The sequence below is a fragment of the Capsicum annuum genome, chromosome 2 (assembly GCF_002878395.1).
Source record: "Capsicum annuum cultivar UCD-10X-F1 chromosome 2, UCD10Xv1.1, whole genome shotgun sequence".
Classification (NCBI taxonomy): Eukaryota; Viridiplantae; Streptophyta; class Magnoliopsida; order Solanales; family Solanaceae; genus Capsicum; species Capsicum annuum.
The window spans coordinates 149,408,173-149,425,049 of record NC_061112.1 but is presented as its reverse complement, the minus strand read 5'-3'; the positions used below and the strand labels follow the sequence as shown (position 1 = coordinate 149,425,049).

The following is a 16,877-nucleotide window of genomic DNA, read 5'->3' as shown; positions in this document are numbered from 1 at the left end:
CTAGTAATTTTGCACCCCACTCTGGCGATGGGATAGTAAATATGCAGTTATAACAACATTCGAATTGGGCAAGAGGAGTTCATCTACTAGTAGAAATTTAAAAATGAAATGTCAAACAAGAGATCTTGAAAAGAAGGCAAGGCCAGTCATAGGTAAAATAACTAATGCAAGAAAACTCAGGCAGAATGGAATGATTCAACAAATTCTTACTTATCAGTAAGACCAACGAAGAGGCCCCCATCTACCTATCCTCTAACCTCCGTTCATGCTCATTTCATTCTCGTGATGCTACTACTTACTATTTACCAAGGTAACAAAATTTCACCTATAAATTAGCTTGGGGAGTTGAGCTGAGGCATATTACTGACAATGGGAACTCATGTAGCAGAATGCACACAACAGCAAGAAGAAGGTGAGCACATTTTCCGTAGTAGATATCCTCCGGTAGATGTACCAGACAATGTGACTCTCCCGGATTTTGTGCTTCACAATGTAGAGTTATACGCTGACAGACTCGCGTTTGTGGATGCTACTACTGGCAAAGGATACACCTATGGCGAAGTTGCCAGAGATATACGGAGGTTTGCCAAGGCCTTGAGGTCCCTTGGCTTAAGAAAAGGAAGGGTTGTGTTGGTAGTCCTCCCAAATGTACCGGAATATGCTATTGTTGCTCTCGGAATCATGGCTGCTGGTGGTGTCTTTTCCGGTGCAAATCCAGCAGCTCATTCATCGGAAATTATGAAACAAGTTGAATCTGCTGATGGCAAGCTTATTGTCTCTGATCTACCAACCTATCACAAGGTAAGTAAACTTCCAATTCAGTTCAGTGGCGTACACAGAATTTGCCTAAGCAGTACCAGCTTATATATTATCATGGTTAACTCGACTTGTCTTTGATTTGACTATGGGGTTACATAGGTTTTAAGACTTCACTTCTTGTCTCAAATGTTTATTTCGCATTATTTTCAAGCAGCATTAGTCTATCATACACACACATGCACATACTTAAGAAATTTGGAGATGACACCTCTTGCAGAAATGTGTCTTCGCATGGCTTATTAGGACCAAACTTCTTGTACTTGTTACTCGTTTTGGTCCTCCAATTAAAACTTGCATTTTACCATGATGGAAAAAAGAGAGGCTTTCATTTCCACTTAAAGTAATGCAAATTGCAGGTGAAAGATTGTGGGCTGCCAGTAATTATACTAGGCGAAGAACGTGTAGAAGGAACAATTCATTGGGATGAATTGCTCGAAGCTGCAGATCGTGCCAGTTCCAGAACTGATCATATAACAAACCAAGAAGACGAAATTGTGCAGCAAAGTGATTTATGTGCATTACCCTTTTCATCAGGCACGACAGGACTATCCAAAGGAGTGATGTTAACTCACAGAAATCTAGTAGCAAACCTTTGCTCTACACTCTTTAGCATTAGTCCAGAAATGGTCGGTCAAGTTACAACACTAGGTCTTATACCATTCTTTCACATTTATGGTATAACCGGAATTTGTTGTGCAACTATTAGGAACAAAGGGAAAGTTGTGGTCATGCGTAGGTACGAACTGAGGGCATTTCTAAATGCGCTCATCACACATGAAGTCACATTTGCACCTATTGTTCCACCTATCATCTTGGCACTTGTTAAGAATCCGATTGTTGATGAGTTTGATCTGAAAAAGCTTAAGCTTAGATCCATCATGACAGCTGCTGCTCCACTTGCGCCTGAGATTCTTAACGAATTTGAGAAGAAATTTCCGGATGTTCAGGTCCAGGAGGTGAACATCCACTAGAAACTTATAATCGTCCTCCTAATGTCAACGTCTCATTCAGCCCAAAAGCTAACTTTTGACAAGTTTTATTCTGTTTTATTAACTGCTAGGCATATGGGATGACCGAGCACAGCTGCATTACTCTTTCACATAGCAACCAACACATTGCTAAAAGAAATTCCGTTGGTTTTATTCTACCTAATTTGGGGGTGAAGTTCGTTGATCCTGATACCGGTAGATCTCTCCCCAAAAACACACCAGGAGAGATATGTGTCAAAAGCCAATGTGTTATGAAGGGTAACTGACCCTAACTTTTTTACTTGAAACAACCTTCTGTTATAGGAGGCATTGGTAGATATATGGAACTTAACCATTTGATGTGACAATTTTCAGGTTACTACAAAAATGAATCTGAGACTTGCCTTACCATTGATAAGGATGGGTGGCTTCACACTGGTGACATTGGCTACATTGATGATGACGGGGATATCTTTCTGGTAGATCGTATCAAAGAGCTCATCAAGTACAAGGGATTCCAAGTAAAGATGCACTAAATTGACTAAGTTGAAACTGTTTTGGACCTGCGTTAGAACTTGGATCAAATTTACTAAGCTGAATCAAGAATTTTGTTTTTACCTTTGTCTTTGGACCTCTGGTTTAACAGGTTGCTCCAGCTGAATTAGAGGGGATCCTTCTCACACATCCTTCAGTGGAAGATGCTGCAGTTGTTGGGTAAGTAAAATCAACTAACTGAGTTAAGTTTTAAAATGGCAAAATTGTAACGAATAACGGATGGATACTCTTTATAACTATAGGCTGCCAGATGAAGAAGCTGGAGAGATACCAGCAGCATGGGTAGTCTTGAACTCAAAAGCAAAAGAAAGCCATGAAGACATCATCAACTTCGTTGCATCAACCGCTGCACATTATAAACGAGTGAGAGTGGTGCAATTCGTGGATAGCATTCCGAAATCTCCTTCTGGAAAGATAATGAGAAGACTTATCAAGGAAAAGATGCTAGAAAAACTTAAAGAGGGCAGAGAGTGATGTTACAAGTACATTATTCTACCATACAAAAGCATACTCATCTCAAGTTGGTACAGACTTGCCGCCTACATTCTATCTTCATGTTCTGTAGAACTTGGAACTTGCAGTGTACAACTTACTCCAGAAGAATAATAAAACACAATTGTGTTATTTCATAATTAAAAGATGAGATCTAATCCTAGATGTAAAAGATATTGGACTAGATAGGTTGAGCAAAGTGTACCTTCAAGCATAGTCTAATCATGAGATGACACTCAGATAAATCCTCAAGCAAACAATCTATCTAAGATAACTCTCAAGAGGCAAAAATATCCTCAAGCAATCTCATCAATATAGTTTAACAACAGAAATGATAGCCCCACACTCATAAGAGTGTTCACTCATCCAAGTCATATCATCAAAATTAGCTAAGTGAGCTTACTCTAGGCTAACTGTTTATAAATGCCCAAAAGTGGCAGTCAACAATAGCAAAAACAGTCACTGCTTTCCACTCATCATTCTTTTCTTAAGCAAGCATGTCAAGTTAGATGTAACACGTAAGTGTAAATGACGTCAATTAAGTTCAAATGTGACATGTACACGTGAATGGCATCAATTAAGTTCAAATGTGACACGTAAGCGTGAATGACGTCAATAAAGTTCAAATATGACATGTAAGCGTGAATGATGCCAATCAAGTTCAAATGTGATACGTAAGTGTGAATGACGTCAATCAAGTTCAAATGTGACACACAAGTGTGAGTGAAGTCAATTAAGTTTAAATGTGTCGCAAGCGTGAATGGCGTCAGTCCGTTCAAATGTGACACGTAAGCATGAATGATGTCAAAATAGTTATTAAGAGTGACGAAATATTATCTTATTTTATTTAATTGTATTTTTTCGACTAGTTTATTTTAAATTTATCCGATTAATTATTCTTTTTATTAAAAAATAGCCGAAAAATACATTTAAATAAAATAAGATAATATTTCGTCACTCTTAATAACTATTTTGACGTCATTCACGTTTACGTGTCACATTTGAACTGGCTGGCGCTGTTCATGCGTGCATGTCACATTTGAACTTAATTGACATCATTCACACTTGCGTGTCACATTTAAACTTAATTGACGTCATTCACACTTGCGTGTCAAATTTGAACTTGATTGACGTCATTCACACTTACGTGTCAGAACTTGATTGACGTTAGTCATTCTTACGTGGTTACATTTACACTTTTGGGGAGATCGAACTGACTTTTGTTAATAAAACCCTATATATAAAAAAAAAGAAATGTTGGTGAAACAAAATATTTATATTCCAGTGATTTTAATATAATAATAATATCCATACATATTACAGACAGCAAAGGCCATTTATACAGGGAAAACTGAACTCGGAGCTACAACTGATTTGAGAGCTTAGGGTTCGGCATCGCTGTCGGATTTTGAGTTCATTGAACACTTCAATTTTTCGAAGGGGCTAAGGTAATTCATTTATTATACAAGTAATTCATACTGTTATCCATCACTAATCAAATTAAGAAATTCGATAAAATTTAGAAGATTTTTGTTTATCAGATGAGTCGGAAATTGGAATGCCCTAATTTGTTTTCTTTGATAACCGTGGTGTCCGGGCCAGCTTTGGCTACCTCGATTAAATCCATGGGATACCTGTCACCTCAAACGAGCAACTGCGTTTAAACAATGCAAATCATTGAATTGCAAAAAAAATTCAGCCTTAGCATAGCTCATTACTGGTAGAATTAGCTGAAAACGCTATCTTTTTGGTTCACTGGCCGATTTGCTCCAGCAAATAATAGTAAGCTCAGTTGGTTGGGCTAAGCTTTTTTTTTAGTTGAACACGCGTTTTTATGTAGTAAATATATTATTTCATTAGAAGTTGGTTGTGATTTTTTTTAGAAATCTCCAACAATAAATGGTCATTATAGTAAGAAGATGTTGAATGATATCTCAAGACGTTGATATATGGATTCTATACGTTTTTTTTACCCATTTGTTGTTAAAATTATTTACCTACTAAAAACAAATATTTTGAATAATTTGTTTTTATGTGCTTTCCTATGTTGCCACTTGCCACTGTATTGAATCCTTATCTGGCTCTCTTATAGATGGGGTGTAATTCTTTTTTTTAAAATTCCCTTTGTACGCAATGTTTCAATCAGTGTTATCAAAAGAAAAAAGCAAAAAAAGCTCGTAAGGTTTGTTGGGGCTTTTTTTTTTTTTGATAAAGTAATAATAGCATCAAGTAGATGCAAGAATTACAAGATATGGCATTTGAGCTGACACATATCTGCTGACTTTACTAACTATCTAAGCCAGAACTAGGGAGTTAATATTTAATAAAGTCCCGAAGGTGTTCTGGATTAACAGCAGGATACAAGTTGGACCAACTAAACAAATTGGCAATACACCTAGCCTTCAAAATGCCTATAGCAGTTGAATCCCCATCAAAACATCTCCTTTTCCTCTCTAACCAGATACACCAAAAAAGTTGCAAGCAGGTATCATTATCTAGATCCTCTTGATGGCTTTGTCAACTCTCCATAGGCTCCAACTCTCATAAGCATCCTTAACTGAGAGGGGTGTGGTCCAATTGAGACCAGCGAGAGTGAAAAACGTGCTCCATAAGTATGAGGCCACCTCACAATGAAGAAGGAGGTGTCTGGTGGTTTCAGCCTCTTTTTTGCACATATAGCATCTGCTTGGTAGCTGGAAATTCCTTTTCTTTAGATTGTCTTGGATAAGACATGCCTCATAGAGCTGTCCAAGTGAAACAGACAACCTGAAGTGGTAGCTTGGTCCTCCAAATGAATTTCCAGGGCCAGTTATCTATCAACAGTTTCTAGAGCACAAGTGATTGTAACCTTCCTTTACTGTGTAGACACCCCCACTATGATACCCCCATTTGAGCTTGTGAACTGTCTGGGAATTGATGTGACACTGTTGTAGTCTTGCAAAAAGATCTAATTCACTTCCCAATCATGCATGTTTCTTCTGAATTTCGGATCCCAGTTGTTCCCTTCTTTGTTAGCAGCGATTACAGAGTCAGGATCTTGAGCTATTCTGAACAAGATTGGGAAGTCTTCCTAAAGAGTGGTACTTCCAAGTCATTTGTCTTTCCAGAATCTTAGAGCCATTACCTACCTAAAAGTGAGTCTGTTGAACAAAAGTGTCCCACAATTTTCTAATACCATTCCAAAGACCTAATCCATAAGGGAGAGTGGAAGCCTTTGACCACCAGTGATCCATCACTCCATGTTTAGCTATGACAAATTCTTTCCAGAACCCTGCATCCTCCAAATTGAATCCCCAAAGCCACTTCATCATCATGCTTTTGTTATTAGCTGTAAGATCCTTGTATCCAAGACCTCCTTGATTTTTTGGCCGAGTCACCTTCTTCCACTTGATGAGATGAAATTTGTGGTCCTCTTCATTATTGGGGCTTTAAGCACAAAGAGTTTTAATGAAAATGGCGCGAAGGGAGGAAAAAAAGTACAAATTTATTTATGTTTAGTCGAAGACTAATAATTTTAAGTATTGACGAAGATGTCTCCTACCGTATTGGGGCAAGATGGATGAAGTGGAGGCTCGCCTCGCCTTGGGAGTGTTGTGTGATAATTAGGTGCCGCCCAAGCTTAAAGACAAATTTCACAGAGTGGCAGTTCGTCCGGCCATGCTGTATGGATCGAAGTGTTGGCCAGTCAGGAACTTCCACATTCAAAAATTGAAGGTGGCGGAAATGCAGATGTTGCGTTAGATGTATGGGCTTACTAGGAGTGATAGGGTTAGAAATGAGACTATCCGGGAGAAGGTGGGAGTGGCTTCGGTGGAGGACAAGATGCGGGGAGTTAGGTTGAGATGGTTCAGGCATGTGATGAGGAGGGGCACGGAGGAGGGGCACGGATGTTCCAGTTCATAGGTGTGAGAGGCTAGCTTTGGATGATTTCAGGTGGGGTAGGGGTAGGCCAAAAAATACTGGAGATAGATGATTAGACGTAACATGGAGCAGTTACAGCTTACTGGAGACATGACCCTAGATAGGAAGGTATGGAGGACGCGAATTACGTTAGAAGGCTAGTGCATGTGGGTGAGTCGTAGTCAGTAGTTAGGAGAGCTTTGTGGTAGCCAGTGTGGTAGTCTTTGGGCTTGTCCATAGGTTGGAGCTGCTAGTAGGAGGGTATGAGGGTGGTGGGTGCCTTTGGTTCGTTAGTGTAGGGTATTACTTTGTGGGTGTCTTATTTCTGTTATTTCATCTTGTTTCATGCTTTATTACGACTCTGTTTACTATTCTTTGTCTTGAGCCGGGGGGTCTAATGGAAATAACCTCTCTATTTCTCCGGAGTTAGTGGTATGGACTGTGTACATTTTACCCTCCCCAGACCCCACTATGTGGGAATACACTGGGTTTGTTGTTGTTATTAATAACAAATTTATGAACAACTAAATTGAAAAAGATATACGATAAAGTGATCAATTTTGTAGTGTCACCTCTTCAAAAGAGGTTTATTGGCAGGGAATAGTATGTCTTAGAACCTTGATGATGACACCGAAGCACACATTAAGCGAGACGAAGCGCTCAACACGTTTTGTGCCTCACTTTAGGGCTTAAGCACGCCTTTGTCAACATGTGGGTTCTGCATGCTTAAGAAAGACGCGCTTTCACTTTTAATGGGCTCTATAATTTTTTTTTTTGGCTTAGCAGAACAGGAAATGAAAGGGACAGAGGTTTTTGTTGGTGGTTTGGCCCGTACTACTACTGAAAGCAAAATTCGTGAGGTTTGTTTCAGATTTATGTTGCGTTTTATATTTGGTTCTTCAAGTTTATTTTTTTGGTTCAAGTTGGTTTATTACATTGTGATTGTTTTGATTATCCTTTTGTGTGGATAAAATAATGAAATATTATTAACTGGGTCAGCACTGCAGTTGCCGAGAGTTACAAAAAATGCGTAAAGGAAGTCCTAAAAAACAAATGTGTTATCTACATTGTTAACAATTTTTAACTTTAAGACAACAGTATTTTAAAGTTATATTATACCGAAAGCAAGGCCAGTTAAACACTTACGTGTCAGTATATAATTAGGGTAAGTTTCACCAGCAAAACACATCCGGGTCCTTCACTCAGGAGAGTCTATACGATTCATGTTGGGATTGTAAATGGAATCTTGTATGGATTCTTTTGTGTGTTCCTACCAGCTGCATGGAGATAGCATCTCCAGAGTCCTTAGTCCAACATCAAGTTGTTAGGGTCCCCTGATATGGATCTAGTTATGAAATCAGATGTTTTCTTCCTACAACCTATGGTGCTAGTTCGTTAAGATGGGGCATGCAACGTCTTGAGTTAAAGTACTCGAAAACTGGAATAATTTTCTGCTTATCTTTCCATTAAATTCAAAAACTTTAAATACAACAGTGGTGGACTGACCACCCACCTATTCACAAAGAAATAACTTCCTACAACTATTAAAATGAGCAAGTGGAAGAATGACCTCATTACTGCTAATAACTGCTAAAATAAATAGGAGACATAATTAATAGATAAGCTGAAATAATCTGCTTTTTGATTTCTTTAAATTTTCCATGCATAAACTGATGGTTGACTTAAAGGGGTGCTAACACTTAATCTAGCCAGTCTGTTAAACTAGTTAATTTTTTAGGCTAAATCTCTTATTGACTTGAAGGATTTGTGTGAGGCTAGATTGCTTATTAGTCAAAGGGTTAGATTCACTGAATTCTATGGATGACTAGTTTTCTGTTGTCTTGAGGGGTTGCTTTGGTCATTTTTTGAACAGATCATACTTCTTTCAAGGCATGTAGACTTTATATTATGGTAATGACACGAACAATTGCTACTTTTTGCTCGTTATATCATAAACTGATATTCTCATGAACTATATTACAAAATGGAATATTGTTTTAACTTCTAGTAATCAATTTTGTTCTTAAATAAACTATATGATACCATTATTGTTTGTCTCTTTTATTCGTTCAGTTTACCTAGTTACATTATGCACTTGCGAATTTATTTTTCTTGATTCTACTTAAATGTCTTTGGGTTTAGGGGTTACAGGAACATAATGGTAAGAAGAATATGATTAGAGCTGGACATCTTATTGTCAATGATTTGTAACTATCTTATATTATCACTCTGTATTTGTATCAGATTATGTGTGTATAAGGCATCTGTTTTACAGGTATTTTCTTCATGTGGTGAGATTGTGGAAATACGGTTGATTAAAGACCAGACAGGAAATGGCAAGGTTGTCAATATGATCTGCTTATTTGTACATGTATTTTTAATGGTTTTCCATCAACGCCCCACCTCAAAAAACAAAGCTAAAAAAGGATGGTTTAGATGCTAATGTTGTACTGTTAATTTGTTATGATTACAGGGGTTTTGCTTTGTACGATTTGCAACAAAATATGCTGCTGACAAAGCACTGAAGGAAAAATCTGGATATGTGGTAAAAGCCTAACGATAATGCATTATTTCATTGTCTTGACTCGATAAACTCTTTACATTTTTTTATTGCTATCAATTTGCTTTTGTGATGCTGTTATTACTCATGCATGTACATAAGAACGATTCACTTGCATGAATAAGCAATATTATATATTCCTAGTAACTAGCCAAAACTTTTACTTGATGACTTACATCCATTTTCAAAGGTATGCCTTCTGTTGATTCAAGAACAGGTCCCTCCAAAAGAATATTAAGAAAAAAGTGTGATTTACTTAGAATATTGTTTTTCCCCTAGAATAAAATATTGTCTGCATAACCAACTATTATTACTTTTTGACACTTTAACTCATTACTTGAATTTTTTTTCTTTACGGAGATAAGCTTGAACTAGACATCTTACTTTCTTGAAAGCTCATGATTTGGATAAATGCTGGGATGTGTTCCACCAATGGGGGCAATTGATCAGTTCCGATTTTTTGTGTTTTGCTTTTTTTCTTTTTACTTTCTTTTTTGGTTCCCTGGATAGCTATGGAAACCTAAGTTGGTATTTGTTCAACTACTGTTAACTTCTTTTTGGTTAGATTATCTCCACACTTATTAAGTTGCAAATAGGTTCATCGTACATCTAAATAGGACATAAAAACTTTAATAGAGGGATTTGCATGTACAATTCATTTGATTATATGTTATATTCGGTAACATAGTGTAACATTAGTCTAGTAAAACGCTGTATGCTGGACTATAAACCTATTGTTAGTCATGGACCATAGACCTATTAATAGTTCCATGGATCCAAATGGTAAACCCCTATCATATCAGGGGGAGCCCTTTGTAGATCTTTACATGCAATGCAAGGTTGGTTGGAGCATTAAACTACCTTTCTATTACCACATCAAGCTCTTCTCTGCTATGGACGTAGTTTGTTGATTCATGCTGTCCAAACATTGATCATCGGGATCCTGTAGTATAACCTATAAGATACATTAGTAAAGCACCAAGCTAAATGTTACTATAAAAAGACGAATGATATTCTCAAGATATAAGATACTCTGATGCAAATTGGGCCAAATGTTACTATACAAAGACAAAGGAAATTCTCAAGATGTAGGATACTGAGATGCAGATTGGGTTGATTCTCCTATTGAGCAACTATTTATGTCCGGATACTATGTCTTTTGTGGTGGTGACTCTATATCATGGGAAAGTAAGAATCATATTGTTGGTTTTAGCACATAAAGTGAGTTTTGATCCATGGTTATAGTTAGGATGGGTTATACAATTTCTTAAAGTGTTGAAGTTTGTAGACACTGAATGAGTAAGATTATGTTGTGATAAAGCATCGTTGCTTGCAACCTCTACTTGATTTTCAGGAAAGACCTAAGCAAATATAAAAAGGGCAACCCAGTGCACTAAAGCTCCCGCTATGCGCATGGTCTGGAGAAATGCCCTACTACGAGGGTGAGGGGTTTATTGTACGCAACCTTACCTTGCATTTTTTCCCGAGGCTGCTTCCAAGGCTTGAACCCGTGACCTCCTAGTTATATGGCAACAACTTTACCGGTTTCACAGAAGACCTAAGCAAACATGGTCTGCCAATTTATTTGGGTATAAAGTTTCTTTTTAAAGAAAGTCATTGAACCTGTTAGCTCCATGAGCAACTAACAAACAATTTGACAAACCTCTGAGAGGACCTTGAAGTCATTGTATATTGTAACAGATTTCGTGAGTAGTATTTTTATCATAATATGCCTTAAATTAAAAAGTATTGGAAATGATATCAATAAGATTTATGCATACGGTTTGTATGTTCTCTTCTCAAGTTTTTCTTAATCTACTCTGGGGAATTTCATTTTTCACTGTATTGTGTTTTTGTGCAATGTATTAAGTTAGACTTAATTTATTAATTGCATAAACTATAAAGGTGTTTTTCATGGACCGATGTATTGTCTATGACTGACTTTTCTTTTGATGACCGAGAAATCACTGAGGGCCTGTTGCTCATGGTTTGAAACATGGTGACTAGATAAGGTTGCTTCTCTCTTAGTATGAAATGTTTGGAAGATTGTCATCCTGCTATGATCTGGTTGCTTGTACCTTGAACAGTGGGTTATTTCTCTCTGTATTATATTTGATTTATTTTTGTGGCTATTATTTCAGCTGGACGGAAAGAAAATTGGGATTCGTCCCTCAGTTGAGCAAGACACTCTATTTATTGGAAATCTTAACAAAGGTTTTTCTCATTTATCTTGCAAGTCTTGTTGTCCTAGAGTTATTGTCTATCTTAAAAGTGTCTTTCCGTGATACTGGAGAAGCTCTATAATGACAATATCAAGTTACATGCAAATGCCTTCATTTAAAATGTGAAGATGACATTACATAGAAGATATTTTGAACTTACAAGGACTTCGTGTTATCTAATTTTTTGGGCTGATATTTCAGAAATACTCATTGTCTTGATGCTATTCTGGTTATGCAGGTGCTATATAGTAATTGGCTTTTCATGCTTGTAGCTTATTACAGTGTACTCCATTATCTGGATTATGAATTTGGCAGTTAAATTGTCTCTTTTTCTCATTCATTTTGGGCTTTGAACTCTTTTAGTTTATTAGGATACATTTTCTTCTTTGGAGTTGTGAAATTGAGCCTTAAATCATCTTTCGTGTACTTGTGTTTTCTTCGGCACTTGTGCAAGAGACAAGTTTCCTTTTTATATATGCATTACTTATTGAGTGTTTGGATTATTTAAAGGTTGGAGTGCCGAGGAATTTGAAAGTATTGTGTGTCAGGTACACCTTTTTTACTGCTTACAGTGCACCTTTTTTATCTCTTGAAATATTGTTTGAATATCCATTTCTCCCTCTTTCTAGGTTTTTCCAGATGTTGTATCTGTTGAACTTGCACTTCTTGGAGATGTCCAACCGGGGCAGAAGTATAGGAATCGGGGATTTGCCTTTGTGAAATTCTCATCTCATGCTGTAAATGCCTCTGTCTATGTTTAACATATTAATTAGTATTATGGTGGTTGAATTATTTTAGACTTTTTGTAACACCACTTTTACTCATATTGTTGCATCTTAAATACTACAGGATAGAAGCTCACGTCCGTGGTTTTGATTCTCAGTTCCAGAACCAAATTATGATGCCTAGATTCTTGAGGACTCTCCCAATATGAAATAAACTCAGACATGTTATTAAACCTCATCTTATCAATAATAATTATAAAAAAAACTCTCAGACATATTATTAAGGGTTGGGAAATTGAGTCTTTAAAATATGACAAAAGCATTCTTTTCAATCTTTAATGTATGACTGAAATGCACACGAGATATTCTAAAATGTGAGGCAAAAGCTGCAGAATTGTTCTCTACAAAATTCTGTCCTCCACATTACAGTAGAGATTTTTATAACTAGCTGGTGTTTAAATTTTGCATTACTCCCTATATAGCATACAAATACCTAACTGGACTTTAAAGATTCCTTCGAAAAAAATTGTATTGCACCAACTATTCTTCTTATATCTCATGGGCGTGCAAGAATTCTAAGAAGAAACTGTGTGTGTCATCACTATTGGAAGGAGAAGATATGTCTATTTGATATATGTTGGTTGGGAGGAGAAGAATTATGTTGTCTAAAACAAGTAATCTGCTTGAGATTTTAGGCACTCTTCTTTCAGTTTGAACTTCCTTTTCTAGTTGTTAGTCCATGATGTGAAAATGGTCTGTCTCTTACTGTGTTTGGGCTCCTTTTCTGCCAGCTGTCTCTCTCATGGTTTCCATGGCAAACAATATTTTCCTGGATTGTGATATTAACAATATCATTTCACATATTTGGAGTCTCTCTGCAGTAACTTATTGTATTTTTCTCATGCTTTAGGTCATGCTGTTCTTTTCTTCGAATCTTGACATATTTCCTCTTGCTATTAGTTGTCTAGATTCTCTAGCCTTTGCTATAACCCATCCAGGTCAGCTTGACTAGTTGCTTCAATTTCCTTCAATCCTATACTCTTTGATACAACAACAACATATCCAATAAAATCCCACAAGTGAGGTTTGGAGCGGGTAAAATGTATGCAGACCTTACCACTACCTTGGGGAGGTAGTTAGGCTGTTTCCGAAAGACACTTGACTCAAGTGTAGCAAATCCAGGTATAAAGAAGAGGAAAATAGTGAAGATAATATGGCAACTATCAAGGGAACAATTCAAAATCTACCGGAAAAACCATAATCAACATAAAATAGTGCATAATTGAAACACAATAAACCCTGTGCATACTATGGCCAGTGCATGACAACACTCCTACCTAGCTAACCGTCTACTCTAATACGTGTCCTCCGTATCCCCTTATGTAATTTCATGTCCTCGGTGACCTGAATATGCATTTAAGTCCTGTCTAACCACCTCTCCCCAATACTTATTCAACCCACTTCTATCTCTCCTTGTACCCATTGTATTCAACCTCTCGCACCTTCTCACTGGGGCGTCTGTATCTCGCCTTACCACGTGTCCAAACCATCTCAATCTCGCTTTCCCCATCTTGGCCTCCACGAAAGCTATTCTCACCTTATCTTGAATAACCTCATTACTGATCCTATCACACCTAGTATGCCCACGCATCCATCTCAACATCCTCATTTTTGCGACATTCATCTTCTGAACATGGTAGTTTTTGACTGGCCAACACTCCACCCATACAATAACGTCTGTCTAACCACCACTCTATAAAACTTACCTTTAAGTTTCGGTTGTATGTTTTTATCACACAAGACTCCGTAGGCAAGCCTCCACTTCATCCACGCCGAACCAGTAGGATGAGAAACATCTCCATCGATGTCCCCATTACCCTGGATAATAAAGCCAAGATATTTGAAACTGTTGCTTGTGGGATAGCAGCCTGTGTGTCCAGTTGCACTTCCACGCCTTCCTCATGCAGCTCCTCGCTGAATTTCCACTCCAAATACTCCGTTTTGTTCCTGCTCAACTCAAACCCTATACTCTCTGACATATTTCAAATGTATGACATACTTGTACAAAAAAGCTATTATTTGACCAATGTAAAAGTCCAAACATTATTCACAGGTGTTAAGAATTTAAGCTTATAAAAGTTGTTTAATTTTCTACCCAATCATGAATTATTTACTACTTTTCCTATTGAAAACCAATTTTTTATGCCCATCGTTGGCAAATTACTTAGTTTCCTTATTACATGATAAGTCTAATATACTGCTCCTAGGTCCTAAGCTAAGTCTTGATCTTTGCTTTGTTGTTAGTTTCCTTATTGCATGATAAGTCTAATATACTGCTTCTAGGTCCTAAGCTAAGTCTCCATCTTTACTTTGTTGTGTGTTCCAAGTAACAGTCGATTTTTCCTTCTAAAAGGTGATTTTATTCTATTTCCGCCAAAAAATGGAGAAAGTTCCTTGCATTTTTCCAGCTCCAGACTTGGGTATCTTTGCTCAGACATACCAGTGCCAAGTCATAACTAGATACTCCCTCTGTTCCAATTTGTTTGACCTACTTTTCTTTTTAGTCGGTTTAAAAAAGAATGACCCTTTCCTTTTTTAGCCACTCTTTAGTTCCAACTTTCCGCGTGGCATGTTTAAGACCACAAGATTAGGGGCATTTTGGTACATTTGACATATCATTCATTTAAGACCACAAAATTCAAAAGTCTTCTTTATTTTCTTCAACTCTGTGCCAAGTCAAAACAGGTCCCTCAATTTGAAATGGAGTTAGTTTTAATTTTGAGAATCGAACCAACTCTTTAATATCAGTGCACCCTCATGTTTAATATAAATGACACTCACAAAATGTGTAAATGGGTACTCTGTTGAAGTTATGTTCTGGAAGTGAAGTTTCTGTTATTTTCTTGATTCTTCTAGCTGTAAGTAGAACTTGTAGGTTCTTAGTCATTAATGATTCAATTGTACCTAAGTAGCTACAGAACAATTGGTAATCTTAGATGAAGCTGTGACTTATGGATATTAGCTCTTATTTTCTGATTTATCAAAAGATGCAGATGATTTCATATACCCATCCCAGCTAGTTTAGGATTAAGGCATAGTGTTTGTTGAAAATAAACAAGAAGTGCTAATATCCACAAATCCCTGTCTCAATGTCACGTGTAAAGGAAAACTGATTTTGGATGCTGTTATGTCTAGGTGTATGTCCACCTCTATAGATTTAGATAGCATTTAAATGAGCAACTAAACTTTGTTAATCCTCACTATGAAATTAATCAACTTCATATGATTATGTAGTCTGCTCAATTTACAGCAAGTTGGATCAAAATATCTTCATGGTGGGTGGGAACCCTCATTTGGCCTTTAATCTATTGCCTTTCCTGAGCTAAAATCACTATATCTTATTGTGCAAGTTGTTAAAAACTTTGGTAAGAATCAGTGCAGAAGAAATATGCAGTAATTCATACTTAAACATCCAAATTTGTCCCTGTCTGCCCCACTCAAACTGCTTCGCTGTCATGTTGCCCAGAACTCTTGAATATAGTGCAGTAACCATCGGTTGCTGCCAAATAAATAATTCAATAAAATCCAATACTTCAATCCCATTATAAATATGATACTCTAAGGAGTAACAAAAACAATCTTGTAAGATCCCAAATATAAACTTCAAAATTCTCAATCACAGGCTGCGGCTCGTGCTTTTCGGGTAGGATCCCAACCTGATTTTCTCATTGGTGGCAAGTTACATCCGTCTGTACAGTGGGCGGAGGAGGAACATGAAGTTGATCCAAATGAACTTGCTCAGGTTTCTTCAACTTTTCTTTACAATACAGAGAGAATGAAAATCCTTAGCTTTCTGTTATTTTCACCTTGCCTTTTTTGGATTGGCAGATAAGAGTAGCCTTTGTCAGAAATGTACCTCCCAATGCTGATGAAGATTACTTGAAGAAACTCTTTCAGCCCTTTGGCAATGTATTATATACCTTTTAGTTTCATTTTGATGTTTTGCTTATTACTCAGTTGCATTAAAAACTCAAAAGCTCGAACTCTATGATGACATCTACCATATATGTGGTTAATATATCTCAGGTAGAGAAGGTAGCTCTATCCAGGAAGGGTAGTTCCACCCTTGGATTTGTTTACTTCGATAAGCGCTCTGTAAGTTAGCTGCTGTCATTGTAAATATGAGTTTGGCTTTGTTTTGTACTCCTGCTCCAATTACTAATTTCACTCCCCCTGTAATTTTGTTTACTACACTTTTTTGTCCTGCTGCAACCTTTAGGTGCAAATCATCAATTTCTAATATTCACGTATATCAAAAGTGAAACTATTTTATATGTCTGATTATAATGTCTTCAAAGTGGAAAACCTAGAAAAATAAACAAAATTGACTATTTTGAATTTCAATTTGGGTTAAAGTTCATCCAGAATGTGTTCTTCAACACCTCATATGCTTGAATATTTTTTGTTTTCAGAGATCGGGCACTGACAAATTGAGCCATTGTTAAGTGATGGATATTTGACCATTGAGATAACCAAGTTTATATGTTGAAGTTCTTCTTTGTTTTATAATATTACTAAGCCCCAGTAACAACAACAAACCCAGTGTATTCCCACCTAGTGGGGTCTGGGGGGTAAG

At 37.0% G+C, this 16,877-nt stretch overlaps 2 protein-coding genes across 4 annotated transcripts in view; both read left to right on the top strand.

Annotated features, from left to right (window-relative positions):
* Window positions 1-13: 13 nt before the first annotated feature.
* On the top strand, window positions 14-3,019 carry LOC107860466 (4-coumarate--CoA ligase-like 1). 2 transcript variants are annotated; one of them, XM_016705837.2, is made up of 7 exons: window positions 119-412; window positions 497-801; window positions 1,176-1,775; window positions 1,880-2,066; window positions 2,163-2,308; window positions 2,434-2,501; window positions 2,585-3,019. In XM_016705837.2, exons 1-7 carry the CDS (start codon window positions 370-372, stop codon window positions 2,814-2,816), a joined length of 1,581 nt encoding a protein of 526 aa, XP_016561323.1. In that variant the 5' UTR covers window positions 119-369; the 3' UTR covers window positions 2,817-3,019. The 2 variants fall into 2 exon arrangements, with proteins under 2 accessions (XP_016561322.1, XP_016561323.1); XM_016705836.2 differs by having other exon boundaries at window positions 14-801; window positions 2,585-3,016.
* Window positions 3,020-4,049: 1,030 nt separating this feature from the next.
* Window positions 4,050-16,877, top strand: part of LOC107860464 — a 20,741-nt gene continuing 7,913 nt past the window's right edge. Inside the window, exons 1-10 of one of the 2 annotated variants that reach the window (XM_016705835.2) lie at window positions 4,050-4,282; window positions 7,521-7,594; window positions 9,010-9,075; window positions 9,208-9,279; window positions 11,436-11,508; window positions 12,027-12,064; window positions 12,146-12,253; window positions 15,924-16,043; window positions 16,130-16,210; window positions 16,328-16,396. In XM_016705835.2, the coding sequence (XP_016561321.1) occupies window positions 7,529-7,594; window positions 9,010-9,075; window positions 9,208-9,279; window positions 11,436-11,508; window positions 12,027-12,064; window positions 12,146-12,253; window positions 15,924-16,043; window positions 16,130-16,210; window positions 16,328-16,396 (693 nt within the window). In that variant the 5' untranslated portion in view covers window positions 4,050-4,282; window positions 7,521-7,528. The remainder of the gene's footprint in view (window positions 4,283-7,520; window positions 7,595-9,009; window positions 9,076-9,207; window positions 9,280-11,435; window positions 11,509-12,026; window positions 12,065-12,145; window positions 12,254-15,923; window positions 16,044-16,129; window positions 16,211-16,327; window positions 16,397-16,877) is intronic. The other variant, XM_016705834.2, reaches the window with a different exon arrangement.

What these genes read in the sequence shown, in the direction of transcription:
- LOC107860466 (XM_016705836.2), top strand. Translation starts at nt 370, where the DNA reads ATGGGAACTCATGTAGCAGAATGCACACAACAGCAAGAAGAAGGTGAG. An exon ending in AAGCCAATGTGTTATGAAGG is followed by an intron (nt 2,067 to 2,162) that starts GTAACTGACCCT and finishes GACAATTTTCAG; the next exon opens with GTTACTACAAAAATGAATCT. An exon ending in GAAGATGCTGCAGTTGTTGG is followed by an intron (nt 2,502 to 2,584) that starts GTAAGTAAAATC and finishes TTATAACTATAG; the next exon opens with GCTGCCAGATGAAGAAGCTG.